We start from the raw sequence: 20,084 nt of genomic DNA, 5'->3' as shown, positions 1-20,084 counted from the left end.
TTTTCCCCCTCACTTAACACACAAAACAAACTCCATAAGAGCAGAGAACTATCTCCAACAGTGACCTATTTTTAGCACTTGAGGGGAAAAAAAAAAAGGCTGGCAGAGTATTCATTACACATTTGTTGAATGAATGAAATATAGGGGAAACCTGGGCTGTGGTGACAGCCAATTTGGAAAATGGCACGAGCTCTGGAGGACCTGAACTGTGTACTCGGTTTGCTTATTTCTCCAAATTCCCGAGGTTAATTACACATCTCTCTAAATTCAACTTTACAGATAGTACTTTTGCAGCATGGAATTGACACTCTACTAGCCTCAGTAGCGCAGAACTAACGAGTCGGTGTTCAACAAACCATTTCTGTACAACTCTGTGTGACAGTTTTATCTGTCAGAAAGAAGAAAAGTCAGGTAGTCGTGGCTTGCCCAAAAAGAAACCATCAATTTGGCCAAACTTACTTATCACTGGTCTTGGCTTCTTCAGAGGGAAAAGTGGATGGTTGTGATATTTCTAGATCATTGCCTGAAATTCTTTCAACAACAAAACATCTGTTCCATCAATTCAGAGATCCCTAGAGACTCTCACAAACTTGCAAGAAATGTCATTCCATCCTAAAAATCCACAATGTGGTTTCATTCCAACCCTCCCCGATCCCAGTAGGAACTGGGGAAATGCATTTCCATGCCAAGGCACAGAGAAGTTAGAGTTTGCACTGACTGGCAACTGCTGGCATTAGTGTTATCTCTGCAAGCCAGTCAGTCCACTTTCCCTTCCTCATCTACATGTCCAACCACTCTTCATGTCTACAAAAACTGTGTTAGGTTTTTGTCTGTGAGTGGTGGTGGAATGCCTAAGGTTTTTATACTTAAAGCAGGTAACAGGACACTATCCAAAGTAAAGATTTTGAAGAATTAAGTAAGCACATAAATCAAGAAAATTAGTTCACATTAAGCACAAATTTTAAAGTAAGTATAGAAGTCATAAGCAAGAAAAATGAATAATACATACTTTGATGAGCTTCAGTTATTGAAACTCAATAATCTACTACATGACACTCATGAAGAAAAATGAATGTATTTCCTCCTTGAACCCGTGCCCCAGATAATAGTATTCCTTTTCTATCAAGAAAATATACTTCTATCACTGCAAACAATGAACAAACATAACTGTTTTACATAGTAAGCATGCAATAAATACTTCTTAAATTAATGAATACATTTGTCCTGTTTAATGATATCGTGATTTTTTTTTAAATCCTAAAAAAGGGAGGGAGGAGGTAGTGTTGTATTATTTAATTTTATTTGATGAGTATCCAAGACCATTAATTAGTGCTTTCAGATGACAATGCTGACCTCAACTACAGTGTCTCCAATAAAATGATTTACTGTTACAAATAGACACTCTTTAAAAGGTACAAATATCATGGCAGACACCAAAAAAGGAAAACTTAAAAAAAATTTTAAAACAGTGTGGCTGGTGTAGCTCAGTGGTTGAGCATCGACCCATGCACCAAGAGGTCACCGGTTTGATTCCCAGTCAGGGCACATGCCCGGGTTGTGGGCCAAATCCCCAGTGGGAGGCATACAGGAGGCGGCCAGTCAATGTCCTCTCTCTTCGATATTTCTCTTTCTCCCTCTCCCTTTCTCTCTCTCTAAAATAATAATAATAATAATAATAAATTTAAGACAAACTACCAAGAATCTTTTTTAGCCAGCAGTTATCAATTTTCTTCACGAGTCAGGAATTTAAAAAACAAGAAAATAAAAATAAATTGAAGTTCTGTACCAATAATCAATCCTATAAATTATCAAACACATTCTGCAGTGTTATAGTCTTTAAAATTTTTTTTTCCTGTATTAATAAAGGGAAAGGAGAATGAGCACGTTTATGGAAAGCCCTATTTAAAGGGATAAGAACACAGAGATTGAAAAGATTCCGACTTCTGGCCACAAGAAGGTCCATAAGAAAAGCAAAAACCTGGCTGTGCCCAACATTTTTTCCTTCAGTCTTTCTCCCATCTTGAGAGTTATCTAGTTCCAAATTCAACTGAAAACCTTCCTCACCTCCCTTCTTCCCCCAGCTTCCTTGACTAGTAACAACTAATTCTGATGATATCTCTAATGGGCATCTGTTTAGCATTAATGGATACAGTTTATACTGTATTTATGACTGAAACTGCACCAGGAACACAGCTCAGGTAAAAATCCATGTCATTGCACATGGCAAGAACTCAGTGAATGGTCAATAACAGCCCTGATGGGATGGGGTAGGAATAAAAGCCCCAAGAGTCTGCTCCGAGTAAAAGTGCCCAGTGCAGCCAGGTGGCTGACTGGACACTAAACAATAGTGAACACATAACAAAGGACTACAGACATGAAATTGGCATTCTATAGTAAATGTACACACATGAAATATCCTGGAATCAATGGGAATTCAATTTACTGATAAAATAGGCAACATAAAAATGTCAAGGGACTAAAGTTAAAAAAAATTTTAATGTATTTAAGTGATATGTGCATTAATTTTTATAAACCAACCCAAATGGGGGAAAAAATTGTCACAATTTTGTAAGTGTTGGTAAGGATGTGGAATAATTGGTATACTGCTGGTGGGAATATTGGTGGTACAGCTACTTTGGAAAAAAAGTCTGGCAGTTGCTCAAAAGATTAAACATAGAGTTACCATGCAACCCAGCATTTCCCCTCCTAGGTATATATCCAAAGGAACTGAGAATGTAGTCCATGCAAAAACATGTACATGAATGTTCATAGCAGCATTATTCATAATTACCAAAAATGTCCACTGATGAATAAATAAACCTATACATACTCTGGCCAGCCTCTTCACTCTATTTTACTCTGCAGATACAGTTAAACATATAGGTAGATATATACACTGATGCTACCATAGCCATTTGTAAGTAGGGACTGGAAAATCCCCAAGTAACCATTTATTTATCACCATTAAATAAATCACACTTCAGCCGCACAATGCAATACCATGCTGGCATTAAAAAGAAGACTGCTCCTGCTGGTATGGCACAATTTGTAAAAACTCAGATATGCACAGAAATCTGAAGCGAAAGAAGATGCTACCAGGGAAGGAAATGAACTGTACCTATCTATCTCCTTTGGTAACGTTCGACTCTAAAAAACGTGCATGCATTGCTTTTCAAGTTAATAAGGCAATCAGGGGAAAACAAGTTGGCAAGAAAGGGACCAGGTTGCCATTTGCTGAGGATGAGGCCTCAAGTCTTCCCTACAAGCCCAATAAAAAGTAATCCACACACAGCACCCAAAGTCACTTTATTTTTGTCTTGTATATCACACCAAAACAGACTGGTTTAGTGGCATTTTTTTTTTTTTTTTTTTCCCAGGAAGCCAAGACTGTCACTAAGGGACACCTGGTGAAATCCCAGGGAAAGTTGACTTCCTTTCTTCCCTGAGGTGATCTCACACTGAGACTGGAGCCTTCCGTTCATCTGGGCTCCTAAGCCAAATAACAAATAACTGCGTATTTCTTTTATATACTGTGCCAACTCCTTCCTCAATATTCTGCTTGTGGTATTTTCTGGAGTTAATTCATTGGTCACTCTCTTAGGAAAGCCAACCACATTCCATTTTTTTCTCAATGAAGGAGGAGGAGTATTTATTCTAATGACTTTGTTGTCAAAAACTTCCTTTTTGATTGGAGCCAATCTAAATGTTCATCAACAGGGAGCTGTCTAAACAAGCTCTAAAACATATGTACACTTAAATCCACATATACTTTTTCATGGTTTTAGATTTTAACACCATTTCTACTTTGGCCTAAGCAGTAATGAAAAGTAAATGAGGCAGTTTTGCCTGCACTAATGGAAAACAATCTGTCTGCTAAGAAACAGTGTGAAGAAAAAACATGCAAAACAAGATGTTGTATGCCACATGCCTGGGAATGGTGGAGAATATCTATGTGTCTACAACAGTCTATTTCTGGAAGGAGTCACAAGAAACTAGGAACATACATTGCCTCTGGGGAAGAATACCCAGTGGCTGAGACCAACTTTTTACTACATACTCCTGTGCACCTTTAGAATTAGAGTTCAGTACCATGTAAATGCATTACTTGCCCTAAAATTAAATGTTATTAAACAAAGTTACTTTGAAGAGGTATAAATAACAGAGGCATGAGGAATGTGTGGGTCCTCCACCTCCAGCCCTCCTGGGGGGGCCATCTCTACAGAGTGCATATCGTGGTGGGACCTGGTCTCATCCTCAGCTAGCTAGCTTCGCCTACAGCGCTAGCACTACCATGGACCAGGCAGGTGACAGCAGCGACAGGGACTCAAGGTAACCACTTCCTCCTTATTCCTCTGTTCCCAAGGGCCACCCACCAATGCTGAGAAACCTTCTGGCTTAAAAAAAAAAATGGACCTTAGTTTCCAACTGTCCATCAACCTAGAAAATAATTTCTACATTTCTGTGTTTGAACGGTTACGAAATTAATGTTCTGACCACTCCAAGCTCACCTGGTACATCAATGGCCAAGGGTGGTTAAGTTTATAAAAACCCCAGGCATGCCAAGGTTTACAAATCACGCACCACATTAAACAGACTGCAAATTCCCTCAAAACTGTGGACGGCTGTGCTGTTTACAAAGCGTTTCCACATACATTATCACGACTGAAGCCTTCACAAGCTTCAGTGTCAATCCTGGCAAACTCAACAGCTGCCAAATTCGATTTATTAGCTTTCGAGAACTGTACAAGGAGCACGAATAATAAAACAGCTATCAACGGGCTGCTTTTCTACCTGCTGTGTCTGGCTGTAATTTCTCAAAAGTGACAACTCTGGGCATTGAGCATGCTGACGGGGTTCAAATGCCATCCACGTGACATGTTGTTTCTTAAAGCCCGGGAGGGGAATGACCGCGTGCGCGCGCTGGGGAGAGGGCGGTGCACAGAGGACCGGGGCGGGGAGATGGCTGTCGCGCCCGGCCAGGGCACGCCGCCCCAGGCGGGACTCCATTTCCTACCCGGCAGCGGAGGTTTGGCAAACGCCACAAACTGCTCCGGTGCGGGCACGTTCCGCGCGCTCGGGGAATCCTCTGGGGTGACTCTGAGGTTCAGGCTCCTGGGAGGGCCAACCTGGCAGGCAACCCCAGGAAGTGGTATCAACCTGAACTTAGAAAAAGCCCGAGGCACCAAGCTAACGCGAGCCATTTAGGAAGGTGACCCTCGGCCCACCTTGCTGGGGCAGGAGGTGGCCAAAGGGATAAAGTTACAGCTCGCCACAAACGCAGATGGCAACTAGGAGTAGGGGGGCGCTCCCCGGGCGCCAGGCTCCTGAAGGGGGTGTGGCGGGCTGGGGCTTTTATGGGGGTGGGGGTGGAGGTACCTTGACTGCCTGGGGGTGGGGGGATGGAGACGCCTCCACTGCCGGGGGGAGGGGGTGGGGGTGGGACCCCCGCGCAGGGGCCGCGTGTCCCGGGTGCCTCGCCACGCGTTCGTCCGCCGGCTCACCGGTGATGTCCAGGTACAGGTCGTCCGGTTGGTCCAGGCGATGCAGTTCCTGCGACGTGGAGTTGCGGCTCTTCTTCACTCCCAGCGACGGGCTGCGCCGCGAGCTGGGGGGCGCGGCGGCCCAGCTCGGCCGCCGCTCGCTCTTCCGCTTCATGGAGGCGGCCGCGGCCCGTCAGGGGGCCACGACCATGGCCCCGCGCGCCCGTTCGCCCACCGAGGCCCCCGCCAGCCACGCGCGCGGGCGCTCCGGGCGGCGGGCGCGGAGAGGCGCTGCGGGGACGACGGGCGCCGGCGGAGCCTGGCGGGAGGCGGCCGCGCAGAAGGCGGAGGAGGGGCCGGGCCCACCGCGCCTGCCCCGCTCCCTCCTGCGGCCGCCGCGGGACCCGCGCCGCAGCCCTGGCTACAGCGCCTCCTGCCGCTGCCCGCGCCCCCCAGCCGGCCCCCAGGTGCCCGCAGCCCGCTGGCGCGGCGGAGGCGACTGTGCTGCGGCGGGCGGTCGGGGCTGCCTCGGGGAACCACGCGCGCCCACCGCGGACGCTGCTGCGGAGGCGCCGGAGTACAGCGGCCCGCGCCGCCCGGGACCCCAGGAGGGCTGTTCCGTGGAGCTTCATTCACAAAAAAGGGCCCACAACCCTCCTCGGGGCCCACAGACTGAGGCCTTTCATTGGTCAGTGGGGCGTGACGTCACGGAGAGGGGGCCTTTCTACAGGCAGGTACCCGGTGACGCCATAAAGAAAAGTCTGAGTGGTTCCGCCAATAAAAGATAAAAGTGTGCGGGCGACACTCCGCCAGCGCCCCAACTTTACTGTTTCTTCCATGTTCCCCGAGTGCCAACACCCAGTTCCCAACTTCTTAGGGAGTTACCCAAGCTTCACACAGCCCGTGTCCGTACCTCCAGTTCTTGGGCATGTGTGTTCTTTAACGGAGTTCTTGGCTTTCCCTGTAATCGCGCCAACTGGAGGAGGACTTCAGCCGTGGCTTCTGGCTTGGACTGATGAAATTGTCTCCACCTACATAGACTTAAGGTAGATTTGGTTTCAGAAGTTAACGAACTATTGTCAGCGACGCTCTCTTTATCGACCTAGCATAGCATTCAAAAAGTACCAGCAGCTCAGTTGAGTAGAGCGTTGTCCCAATATGCCAAGGCTGCGTTTGGGTCCCTGGTCAGGGCATTCACAAGAATCAACCAATGAAGGCATAAATGGGTGGAACAACAAAAAGACCCCCCCCATCTCTTTAAAAATATCAATAAAAATATTTTTTTAAAAAAGAACAAACAAGGGCTCCTCAAGGAGTGGATAAAACTAGGGGGAAGACATGGTATTTCCATAGTGGTTTTTTACCATAATGGTTTGCACCTCTTAGTTCTTCATCTCGGAATCCAGTACCCGCATTAACTCAGTAATTTTATAGTCTAATTGCTATGTTGTTCTTTTTTTTTTTAAAGTAGAGGAATTTTATTTATTTTTATTTTTTCTTTATTTTTACATTTATCTTTAGATAGAGCAGGAGAGAGAGAGGAAGAAAGGGAGAGAGAAACATCAATGTGAGAGAGACATGCATTGGTTGCCACCCACACGACCCCAGCCAGGGTGGGGGACATACTGCAACCAAGGTACATGCCCATAGCCGAACCGAACCCGGAACTCTCTGGTCCGTGGGCGGACGCTCTAACCGCTGAGCCCAACTGGCCAGGGCTGCTATGTTGTTCTTACCTAAGGTGTCTACGGGTCAGATTATTGAAGTATTGAAAGAAGCAAGTGTTGAATTTGATCTTTTAATATCCTTTTATTTTGCAAGCTGTAGTCCTAGTCCTTTGTTTTTCTATTGGGTTGAAGTAACACCTACTCTCTCAGGAACTTAACCAAAACTATTATTTGGCAGGGCCTTTAAACAAATTTCCCTGGTAGCATCTAAAAGAGTGAGAAGATTGGAGGACAGTCTTTCCATTTGGTAGCCCAAAAGTCTACGTCTTGCAAACTATTCCTGATTTTTGGCCAGCATTTTCACGTGTTATCTTGCTGTTCCTAAATTACTGCTGGCTTCTAGAAGAGAAAGGTGAATTGTGTCTGTCCCCAGGAAGCCTCTCTGAAGTGCAAATTTTGATGGAGAGCCTCCGGGATGGGCTATTTGACTTCTATTGTTGAAGGCCTTTACCTTAAGCACTGCTCATTAAGGAGGAAAGGGGGCTGGGTGCAGAGGGTTCTGCTTGACAGTCTCAGTGGCACAGTGTGGAAGTAGAGATCACCCACTCAGACCAGAGTTCAGTAATCTTGTCCATCCTTTCCCTATTCCCCATGGGGAAATAGGTGAAGACCTGCAGTTTAAAAATGGTCTACATGTTTGAGTGTAGGGGCAGCCGAGAAGCTAGAGACTTCAAGGCTATGAAGTGCTGGGCAAGTGACTTCAGTAAGCAGATCCCAGGTCCATCCTCTGTTTCAATTCCATCTTTCACTCTGGCCTAGGAGCTCAGCAGTAGAAAGTCCACCCTTTCCCAAACTACCTGGGATTTTACAAGAATAAGTGTTGGCTTTTGTTTTGATTATTGAGGTATAAATGACCTATAACATTATATTTGTCTCAGGTGTACAACATAATGATTTGATATTTGTATATATTTTGAAATGATCACCACAGTAAGTGGAGTTAACATCTCAGTAGGTCCTATTTTGAATCAGTATTACATGGGAGTTGTCCACTTGGCTCCCTAGAATGAAAGAAATTCAAATACTGCATGACATTCTATTTATTTGAGAGTGACACCTAAATGTCAAACTAAAACTACAGTGCCAAGAAGTTCACTCATATCAACTCGCTTTTCTTTTACCTTCAAATATAGTGTTTGGGCTAGAAATTCTAACAAAATGCATGTTTTCAATAAAAGAAAAAAATCTAAATTCAGCTAATTATGCTATTTAAGCATTTTTACATTTTACAAATATATACTTTTACGGTTTTGTTAGTATAACATTAGGAGGAAAAAATGATTACATTTTATAATTATGCAGAAATATCTTCCATTCTTGGGAAAAGGAAGTCCATATGCTGAGTATACATATTGAAGTTTTAAACCCTATTTATATTTTGTTCTTAGGTCATGTTTAGATAGTGGCTAAAATACTACTTCTTACAGATGCTTGCTTTTTGGGGGCAGTTTCCTTGGACAATTTGAGTCTTCCCGCACTCCAAAAAAGGTGACTCTTGGCTCTGAGAATGTGGCCACAGGAAATAGAATTTGCATGGTTGTTTGGTGGGTTTGTTGTTCATTGTCTGACCATTGATCATAGAACTTGAGAGCTTGGAAGAGCCTTGACAATATTTGGTCCAAGGCTGCCCTTTCACAGTGGGGACCTGGGACCCGATTAGTGGCAGGGATGGGTGAGAACCTAAACACTCCGGGACTCTGAATTGTTTCTCTCTGAGCTGTGTGAGCTCAGAGGACAGATGCAGCTGGCTGTTGTCCTCAACACTGTGGGCAGCCCAGAGAAAAGCAAAAGGACAGGAGGAGTTCCAGGTAACATTCACCCCAAAAGGAAAACTGTTACGGAGCATTTTCTTAAATGTATATTTCAGGTAACTCATAGTCTGAAAATGTGAAATCTTACCTGGAGATTTGTAGAAACTGGTCAATAGATATGTAATGCTCAAGTTTCAAATGATAATATAAATTCTGGAATCAGTGGATTACAGCTCTAATTTTCTGAAGATAATTTAAGATCAAAATTTGGTAAAAACTAGAGCGCTTAGGTGGCAGGCATAAGGGAAAGGGACACACACTAAAATCTTCACTATCATATTTAAGAAAAATTGGCTGCGTTTCATTGGATATTCTGGTAATCTCAGTATTCATCTGAAATCCCCATGTTCCTGACCCTGAGACTGAAAATCTCTTAGAATTGCAGGAAGAAAATAATGAATATTTACTGAGCTCTGACCACATGCTGGGCGGCGGGGGGGGGGGGGGGGGGGGTCAGGGCGGGAGCACAAGTACCAGATGTTATTGTTCTCATTATAGGTACGGAATCCCTCATTTGACAGGTCAGGTCCTTATCCCTTATCCCAGGTCCCACAGTGAGTTTGGTTGGAAAACCCATGGCTCTTTCTTGGGGTCAGAACCATTCTTCACAAATAGAGAACAGAGTTCAAAGGGATCTTTGCTTGCCGGTGGGTTTTTGAAATTGAATAACCTCTAGAGTTGTGTAAACGTCATATGTTTCCATTCATTTGGGGGGGGACCTCAGACCAAATGCTATAATTGTGGATTTTTAAAACAAAATCCCTAATGTTAACTTGGTTTTTTGGTTATGCACACTTCCTCCCCCACAAAAAATAAAATATGGTAGTAATGGATACGGTGGGGAGGGGGTGAACATTCTGCTTCTTTGGACTCTTGTGATCAGAGTATGACGGAGAATGCTTTCACCCAGAGCCAGAGAGGCCTGTGCTCAGGGGGCTGAACAAGCAAGCAGTACAGAACTCTTTCTGTCGTTGACCTTTAGAGAAATGCTGGCACGGATTTATATACTGTCAGATAGCAGTGTGTCAACGGAGTAGAATTTAGTAATCTGGAGAGATCCGTGATGATCAAGACACATGTTCTCCTTGGCTGAACGCTTCTACCAGGACTGAACGGATGCTTGTCCTCATCCTCCTGGTTACCTTCAGAAATCTAGGTCTTATTTTGTGATAACAGCTTTGAACCTCAAAGATTCTTGCTTTGTTTTTCCAAGATTCTTGAGTAAGAAATTTTTCTTTCTCTTTGGTTTTATCCCAAATGACCAAATAATGTCTGAACATGTGACTGCATTCTTTTTATTTTAAATAAAAAGCAGAAATATATAAAAACTATGGATGTTCTCCTTCACCCTTACACCCCAATCCTACACTCATAGAAACCATCCTTAACAGTGTGTATTTCGATAAAAAGACAGATTTTTAAAAAGAACATAAATTGGTTCATACTGTGCATATTGTTCTGGGAACTGCTTTTTTTTTTTCCCACTTAATGCTGCATCTTGAAATTTTTCCTTGTCAGCCCTGTGACCTCTTCATTTACTCTAATGGCTGCGTAGGTTTCCCTTGTACGTTTTCTGTAATTTATTTTCCTGTGGATGGGCTGGGCACCAAGGCTGTGTTGGGGGCGGGGGCTATTACAAACAATGCTGAATGAGTATCCTAAGGAGTGTATATTCATGGGACATGGAATTGCTCTATCAAAGGGTTTTCACTTTTTACATTAGGATAGAGCCGACAATATTTGTTTGTACCTGTTTCCCCACACTCTGTTTTGTTGTTGTTAATCCTCAACCGAGGATATTTTTTCCATTGATTTTGAGAGAGAGCGAAAAGGAGGGAGGGAGAGAGAAAGAGAAGCATTCATGTGGTTGATTGCCTCCCACCTGTGCCCCGGAACCAGGGATCGAACCTGCAACCCAGGTGTGTGCCCTTCACCAGGAATTGAACCTGAGACTTCGGTGCACAGGCCGAAGCTCTAACCACTGACCAACACCGGCCCAGACTTCCCATACTCTTGAAATCATTGGATATAATTAGTACTTTAAGTTTGAAAACAAAAATGCTATCTCGCTAGTAAAGGCAAGCATTGTAAAATGTTCATTTGATGTTTACAGTGTATTTTCTAAGAATTTCTTATTCATATTCTTTGTTCACTTGCTTGTTTTCCTTTTCTTTTACATAGGTGGTAGCTGTTTCTATATTTTGGATATCAGGCCCCCAACCTTCGCTGATAGTACCTATCTACATATTCTTTGTCATATTACTCTATTCATGTTGCTACAAAATTTTAACATCAAATCAGTAATACTAATCTTTTTTTAAGGCTTCTAGGTGTTGTGTCTTTTTTTTTTCTTGTCCCAATATTTTAAAAGTATTCTTAATTTGCTTCTATGTCTTTTAGAGATGTTATAATATTTACTCTTTAATTTACCTGGGATATATTTGGAGGACATAGGATGAAATAAAGATCTATTTTTTTCCCAACACTTTTAAATTATATAGCCCATCTTTTCCCCATTAGTTTGAGGTGCTGTACTTGTTTATATGTGCGGTTCTCATCACGTCTGTTGTGATTGGTCCGGATAGCTCCCAGCGGCTTAGCCAGAGCTCCTTTGTCTTCCGAGGTAACCTGTGTGAAGGCCACGGTGGCAGCTCTTCCTGTGGACTAGGGGCCCAGCCTGGCCTTCCCCTCCATAAGCAATAGGGAAGCCCCATCTTACAGCACAGGGCAGGCGGGCAGACACCCCGCTCGGTGGGATCCCCGTCATGTGCAGTCACTAGCAGCCGAGCCTTCTTGTTCTCCACCAAGGTGGTGACAGTGTTAACTCCGCTTGAAGGACAGGTGGCCCTTTGATGGGGACAACCCGTTTGCCAGCAGCCTTTTTCTCAGCCTGGGCCAACCACCGCTGCTTTTTCTCTTGCTTTGTCTCTGGTCTGTACTTACGGGCCAGCTCGAGCAGTTGAGTAGATGCTTGGCAGTGCAAGGCCTGGGTGAACTGGTTAATGGCAGGAGGCACTTGCAGACAGTTATAGAGAATAGCCCTTTGCTGTTGAGCCGAAGGTAGCAGGCCTATCTGACAAAGCGGGGGAGGTCCCTTTTGGGCTGGATGTCCTGTCCAATGCCATATCCTCAAACAGGATTACCACCTGTTCTATGGTATTTTGCTATAGCAGCCCAAGCTGACATACATCTAGGAAGATACATACTGAAGAATTTATTGATAGTGTTATTAAAATCGTTCAGTAAAATTGTACTCTATATCTGACTCTATCTATGTCTATCTATGAAGCAACTATGACAAAGTACTAAGAATTATTGAATCCAAGTAATGTTTTCTTGTTTTTTGTTGTCCTCCTACTTTTTTCTGTTTGAAATTTTTCATATATCAGAGTCAATTTTTCTCTATATTCCTACATATTCTTAAGTTCTTACTGTGATTTTGTCTAGCATAGCATTTGATTTCTAGATTAACTTGAGCAAAATTGATATATTTACAATACTGAACTTACTATACATATATACATATTTTTTTTAATCTTCACTCGAGGATATTTTTCCATTTATCTTCAGACAGAGTGGGAGGAAGGGGGAGAGAGAGAAACATTGATATGAGAGAGACACATTCACTGGTTGCCTCCTACACATCCCTGACCAGGGCCGGGGACGAACTGAAACCAAGGTACATGCCCTTGACCAGAATCGAACCTGTGACTCTGGTCCTTAAGCCGGCGCTGTAAATGCTGAGCCAAACCAGCCAAGGGCTGAACTTACAATATTGAATTCTCTGATGGAATTTTTTAAAATATTGAATTTCTTTATTTAAAGGAAAAAGTTTATCTTTCCATTTATTTAAGTTCTCTGTTATATCCTTCAGTAAGTAAAACGTCATAGTTTTATTATGAGGAATTATATGATTTTGCTGCAATTGTGAATGGGTGTTTTTCCCCCAATATACTTTCAAATTGGTCATTGCTGGTAGACAGAGAAGCTACTGATTTTGTATATTGTTCTTGTATCCTACCATTGTTACTAGAAGGTACAGCCTATACCATAATAAAGAATACAAACTTTTTTTTTCATTAAACACAGACTTCTCAGCTTCTTTGGTTCACCAGGGAGATTGTATTTTAAATGATTGTCCAGGCTAATTTCAGCTTCTCTTCCTGGCTTCTCACAATGCCCAGAGGCCTACTGGTGCAAAAGAAATTACATCCATTACAGTCTGGCCGAAAAGCAGAATCGACTACCTCTGAGACACTTTTATATACACCGAGGCCCAACTGAACTTTGAAATTAAACTCTCCTTTCTATCTCAGTCCAGATTTTTGGCATGCAGTCTCTCATCACCTCACTTTTACAAGTGGAAAGGAGGCCTCATGAAGATTCATTGACCTTGTGTTCCGAGTAAGCTCTGGGGGTGTGGTAAAGTTGTAATGTCAGCTACAGAAATTTCCTGCTGTATCTACTTCTAATGGGCTTTTTATTACTTTTTTTTTTTTTAATAGCATGGGAAGCTCCTTTATTATTATTTTTTTAAATATGTTTTTCATTGACTTTAGAGAGAGAGAGGGAGGGAGAAAGAGAGAGGGATAGAAACATCAACATGTATTGGCCGCCTCTTGCATGCACCCTGCTGGGGATCGAGTCTGCAACCTGGGCATGTGCTCTGCTCAGGAATCAAACCAGTGACCTCTTGGTGCATGGGTCGATGCTCAACCACTGAGCCACACTGGCCAGGCCTAATGGGCTTTCTAAAAATCAAGGTCCAATTAACATACAATAAAAGCTGTGATCTTGGATGTTATTTCAAAATTATAGGTGAGTTTTAAAATTATATATAGACACCTATGCAACTACCACCCAAAACAAGATATAGAATCAATGGGCCTTTTATTTATTTTTTAATTATTATTGTTTTTTAATCCTCAGTCGAGGATATTTTTCTTTTTTTGATGTGAACATATCCTCCAGATTTTATTGTCACATAAAATAAAATATGAAGCTTAGAACTGGATCACTTGGCCCTTTCTCTTCTTATCTCCTCCTAGTTCAAAATGCTTGCATCTCTTGATAGCCCGCATTCTCTGAGATCTGCAGTTGGGCTCAACACATTCAAGCCTCAGCACAATCTTCCTCCTAGTTTTAGCCTTTTTGTGGAAAATCGGCTTAGTCTGCCCACCATGGCCACTCTGCTTCCTGTCGTAACGCCGCTTCCCTGCGCATACAGAGAATCCTTGCCCTTTTTGTACTGTGTTACTTTACGGGGTTGAAGCTTGCCACACTTCTTACAGAAAGTCCGGCGGGTTTCGGGAACGTTCACCATGCTTGCGAGAGCACTATCAGCACGCAAAGCCTTGAGGGTATTTTTCCATTTTTTTGTTCAGACAGAGTGGAAGAGAGGGAGAGAGAAAGAAACATCAATGTGAAAGAGACACATCGACTGGTTGCCTCCCGCACAACCCCGACCAGGGCCGGGGACAAACTGCAACCGAGGTACTCGAACTCGTGACTCATCGGTCCGTGGGCTGACGCTCTAACTACCGAGCCAAACCAGCCAGGGCAGGCCATTTATTTTTTAATTTCAATTCTTAAAATTAACTTTCCGAAACAGTTTACGTTCAATATTATTCTGTCAATGGGCCTTTTAAAAGTACCAGTCATGCCAACAGGAGTGTGTTCCCTGAGTCAGGCTTACGCGCTTTTCCCCTCGCCACCACCATCTGTCCCCCCTTCCCTCGCCCCTGCTTTCTGCTCTCCATTGCCACCGACACCCCTTTCACAGCTTCTGAAATCTCCCTCCCCTGACGGAGGGGTGTGCTCTGCTGGCTGGCATCTCTGCCCTCTCCTTCAGACAGGACTTGGCTGTTCTCTCTTGGGCTCTCCGAAATTGTCTGCAACCCCGAGTTTTCCTTGTGTTTCAGCCAGGCCAAATCCAGCTGCCGGCCAACCCCGCCCCGGGGCCAGCGCAGCAGGCCGCCTCCCACTGGGGCCTGGTGGTGGAAGGATAGAGCAGGTTGGGCAGGTAGTAATCAGTAGAGATAATCAGGTCATCTGAAGTAGCTAATAGCCTCGTTCACCTTCCTGACATACATTTTTCTTTCCAGTTGTTGCAGGACAAGAAAGACATTCTTGTCTGACTCTGCCCTTATCCACACTGGTGGGAGTAAATTAGAGGAATCGATTTGGAGGCACTGCTGTCATGGTGGAAGCGCAAAGCAATTTATCCTCGACCTCCTGTCGTGGCTGGGAAGAAAATTCCCACAAAGACTTTTCTGGCTTTGGAAGAGAACTGGCTACCAACTTCAATATATTGGGTGATTTTTTTGTCTTTCTGTGATGAGTTTTCCCATCTATGAGGACGTCCTCGCCCAATCCTGGATCTCCACTCTCATCCACCATTTTACCAGGAGTAGGGAGGGCACAGATCTATAGTTTAAAATTTGTAATGGTGGGAGGTTTTCACTATTTATGATATTTTCCCTCTTCAGTGATACTAGAGCACAAAACCGATGAACAGATTAAGTTGGATTCTTCATTAATTTCCTCTTTGTATTTTTAAATGCAGATTTGAATGAGCAGTGAATTAGTTTATCCAAAGTTAGGAGCTCTGGAAAAGACACAAGCACAGGCTGAAATGATGTGTAATATAGGCAGTTTGCTTCAAGAAATTATCTGTATCCCAGCTGGCTCAGCGGTTGAGCATTGACCTATGCACCAAGAGGTTGCTGGTTCGATTCCTGGTCAGGACACATGCCCAGGTTGTGGGCCCGATCCCCAGTGGGGAGCTTGCAAGAGGTGGCCAGTCGATGTTCTCTCTCATCAATGTTTCTATTTCTTTCTCCCTCTCACTTCCTCTCTTTCTAAAATCAATAAAGGAAAAAATATATTTAAAAAAATAAGAAATTATCTGTAAAATCATATTGCCATTTAACAGTATAGAAAGAGCAATTCTGTTTTTATATTTAATGCATTGATTTAATTATTTTATTTGGTGCACTATTAAATATTATATATAAAGAGAACTTACGCTTCTGAGTTAAATCTGGCTGCCAAAATAACATTAAAACATACTTTGATGCTCTGGCCAGTTTGGCTCAGCGGTTAGAGTGTCGGCCTATGGACCAATGCATCCTGGGTTCAATTCCAGCCAAGGGCACGTACCTTGGTTGCGGTTCATCCCCGGCCCTGGTCGTGTGGAAGGCAACCAGTCAATATGTCTCTCTCACGTCGATGTTTCTCTCTCTCTCTCTCCCTCCCACTTTATCTGAAGATAAATGGAAAAAATATCCTCAGGTGAGGATTAAAAAAAATAATAATAATTTAAATGTTTTTGTTTTTTTTTAATCCTCATCTGAGGATATTTTTCCATTTATCTTCAGATAGAGTGGGAGGGAGAGAGAGTGAGAGAAAGGGAGAGAGAGGGAGAAACATCGACGTGAAAGAGACACATCGACTGGTTGCCTGCCGCAGGACCCCAACTAGGGCCAGGGATGAACTGCAACCGAGATACGTGCCCTTGGCCGGAATCGAACCCGCGACTCATAGGTCCATGGGCCAACACTCTACCTGCTGAGCCAGACTGGCCAGGACATCAGTTAAAATGTTTTAACAGCCCTGGCCAGTTTTCTCAGTGGTTAGAGCATCGGATCAACGATGGAAAAATATTCCACTCTTTCTAAAATACAATGGGAAAATATCCTCGGGTGAGGATTAACTAACTAACTAAATAAATAAAATTTCAAACCTTATGGAAAAGTTCATTTAGGGGGAAAACTGTAATACCTGAGTCATCTGAAATACATTACAGACATCATGGCCTGTATGTCATTAAGAACAGGGACTTTCTTTTACATAACCATAATGTCATTGCCAAATTCAGGAAACTTAACTTCCTACAATACAGTTATCACATATTTAGTCCAGACCTGGCCGGTTTTGCACAGTGGTTAGAGCGTCGGCCCGCGGACCAGAGTCCCAGGTTCGGTTGCCGCTAAGGGCACGTACCTTGGTTGCAGTTTGTCCCTGCCCCGGTTGGGGTCGTGTGGGTGGCAACCAGTCCAATGTGCCTCTCTCACATCGATGTTTCTCTCTCTCTTCCTCCCTCTCTCCCTCCCACTGTACCTGAAGTAAATGCAAAAAAAATGTCCATGAGTGAGGATAAAAAAAAAAAATTTAGTCTATCATCAAAATTTACCGATTGTCCTCATAATGTCTTTTATAGCATTTTTTTCCTGCCCCAGGAAACAATCCTTTCTCTAATGGTTAGCGTCAGTGTGGGCATTCTTACAGGTGTTCTCTGCCTTGATGGTGCATCCTTGGTGTGTTGGATCAGGAAGACAGTTTGTCCCATTCTGGGTAATTCATGAACTTTGATCATTTGATCAGTGGGTTCATTAAGGTGTTGCCTGCCAGGTTTTTCTATTGTAAAGTTATAATTTTTCCTTTTGCAATTAATTTGTGGGGAGGTACTTTGAGGTCACAAACTTCTACTTCCATGATTCAGTACACATTGATGATTCTGAATCAGTTGTTCCTGTAACGGTGCAGACAAGATTTTCTAATTGTCCTCTACATTTGTTAATTGGCATTCTATAGAAAAAAAAGGCTTTCTATCCTCTCCCTTTTATGTACATACATCGTATGTATGTATGTATGTAGTATATATGTATGCTTGTAGGTAGATGGTTGGGATGAATTATGAGTTTTTCACTTCTTGTGTGCGACAGTGAGTTATAATTTCATACTGTCATTATTTATTTTGATGCTCAGACTGTCCCAGATTTGACAAGTGGGTGCCACATCACACTGGCTTCTGTGTCCTGTTGGCATTGCCCATCAATTTCTTAGGGCTTTCCTACTCTCTGGTACAAGATATTCCAAGTTTAACTTGTCCTTTCCCTGCCCCTGCCCAAGAATCAGCTATTTTTCCAGGAAGGCCCACTTTTTTCAATGGGTAATGGTATTTAAAAAGCACACAAGGTCTCTGGCCTGTGTGGCTCAGCTGGCTGGACTTGTCCTGTGCACCTGCGGGTTGCTGGGTTCTATTCCAGTCAGGGCACATACCTGCGTTGTGGGCTTGGGATCCCTATTAGGGGGTGTGCAGGAGTCAACTGATTGATGTTTCTCTCTCATGGATGTTCCTGTCTCTCCCTCTCCTTTCCTCTCTCTGAAATCAGTAAAAGCATATTAAAAAAAAAAAGACATACACCCTGCCAGTGTGGCTCAGTGGAGTGAGCTGTTGACCCATGAACTGAGAGGTCCTGGTTCAATTCCCAGTCAGGGCACATGCCTGGGTTGTGGGCTCGATCCCCAGTAGGGCGCTTGCAGGAGGCAGCTGATGGATGTATCCCTCTGACATCAATGTTTCTATCTCTCTCTCTCCTGTCCTCTCTCTCTAAAAAATCAATAAAAACATATTTTTTAAGAAAGAGATGACTATTTAAAAAGAAAGGTTTACTGATTTTTAGAGAGGGGAAGGGAGAAGGAGAGAGAAACATGGATGTGAGAGAGAAACATCCATTGGCTGCCTCCTGCACGCCCCCTACTGGGGATTGAGCCTGAAACCTGGGCATGTGCCTTAAATGGGGAAACCTGGGTATGTGCCCTGACTGAGCATCCAATCGATGACCTTTTGGTGCACAGGAGGACACTCAACCATACTCTTGCCCACTCCTGGACGCCCTTACAACTCTTCTGTGGAGCTAATTCGTACTCTTTTCCACAACTATTCAAGTGTTAGCCGATGAGTGGTCTTCCCTGACCACCTGAGCATCCCACACTGGGTGGGCTCCCGCAGCACTTCCTCCCTAAGGCCTCTCACCTCTGGACAATGGCGTCTCCTTGTTTTAATTTACGTTGGCCTGATTGCCGCTGTGATTGAGCATATTTGCTTAGTGTGCGGGAAATAGAAAATGATACTATCCCAGCCACCATGAGAACTGGGATTATAAAGCAATGAGAATGCTTTGCTGTATGCTTTTTTATGTGAACCTTCTATAACCAATTAGAATAAAATAATGCAGGGAAAGTTATAGTGCCATGACTAGGATAATTAATGGTTATAAAAATAACTCTATTTCTAAAATAGGTAATACATCCACATGATTCAAAATTCAAAAGAGCTGGTGTGCTCAGTGGTTAGAGTGTCAGCCCATGAGGAAGGGTCTCAGGTTCAATTCTTGGTCAAGGGCAGTACCTGGGTTGCAGGTTGGATTCCTGTCCCCATGAGGGGGCCTTTGGCAGACAACCAGTGATGTGAGAGATATACATTGATGTTTTTCTCTCTCTCCCTCCCTCCTAATCTTTATAAGAATCAATGGAGAAACTATCCTTGGGTGAGAATTAACAAAACAAAAAAATTCAGAACAGCCCTGGCCCGTTTGGCTCAGCTGTTGGAGCATTGGCCTGCGGACTGGAGAGTCCTGGGTTCGGTTCCAGCTAGGGGCACGTACCAAAAAAAAAAAAAAAAAAAATTCAAAAGAACAAAGTAATATATAGTAAAGAATCTCCATCCCCTTGATTTGCTGAAATCACCCACTTGCCCTCCTATAGGTGAACAATGTTTTCATTTTTTTATGTATCCAGATAGTCTATGGATATACAATCATATATGTTATTATGTACTCTCTGTGTGGCTTACTTTTTTGATCTTAAAACAAATGACCTAAAACAGAATGACTTTTATGATTTTTGACAGACATATGTGTGATTCCACTGTAGCCCACAGATTCTGTCAACATTAGAATAATTTCTCAACAGTAGGAGAGTGGGTACATTTTCTTTCCTTAAAAAGTGCTCAAATTGTTTACCTATGGTCACAGGTCTCTCAACCAGAGTGTCTATATATTTCCCCCCCTAATTACACAATATATACGAGTTATACATGTTTGAAAGAGTTTTCTTTGCTCCATTTTCATTGTGTAGCAAACAGAATTAATTCACAGGGGCTCCTCGTACTTGCCAGAAACGAAACATCAAAATCTGAGCATCAGCCTAGAAAAGGGGAGAATAAGCTGTATTGGTTTAAGCAGAAAGTGAATGCCATGCTTATGAGAGATGTATGCAGG

General features: G+C 43.3%; 1 protein-coding gene and 2 pseudogenes across 6 annotated transcripts in view; all 3 read right to left on the bottom strand.

Annotated features, from left to right (window-relative positions):
• Positions 1-6,116, bottom strand: part of CDC14B (cell division cycle 14B) — an 85,029-nt gene extending 78,913 nt beyond the window's left edge. For 3 of the 6 annotated variants that reach the window (XM_036261095.1, XM_036261093.1, XM_036261096.1), the window contains exon 1: positions 5,502-5,655. In XM_036261095.1, coding sequence (XP_036116988.1) covers positions 5,502-5,655 — 154 coding nt within the window. Of the gene's footprint in view, positions 1-5,501 lie in introns of all 6 variants that reach the window. The other 3 variants (XM_036261092.1, XM_036261091.1, XM_036261090.1) reach the window with 2 other exon arrangements.
• A 303-nt stretch (positions 6,117-6,419) lies between these two features.
• Positions 6,420-12,534, bottom strand: LOC118629355 (annotated as a pseudogene).
• A 1,484-nt stretch (positions 12,535-14,018) lies between these two features.
• On the bottom strand, positions 14,019-14,341 carry LOC118629616 (annotated as a pseudogene).
• Positions 14,342-20,084: the final 5,743 nt, after the last annotated feature.

This window comes from Molossus molossus, unplaced genomic scaffold (assembly GCF_014108415.1).
Source record: "Molossus molossus isolate mMolMol1 unplaced genomic scaffold, mMolMol1.p scaffold_m16_p_14, whole genome shotgun sequence".
NCBI lineage: Eukaryota > Metazoa > Chordata > Mammalia > Chiroptera > Molossidae > Molossus > Molossus molossus.
The sequence above is the reverse complement of the archived record's forward strand: the minus strand, read 5'-3'. Positions and strand labels throughout refer to the sequence as shown.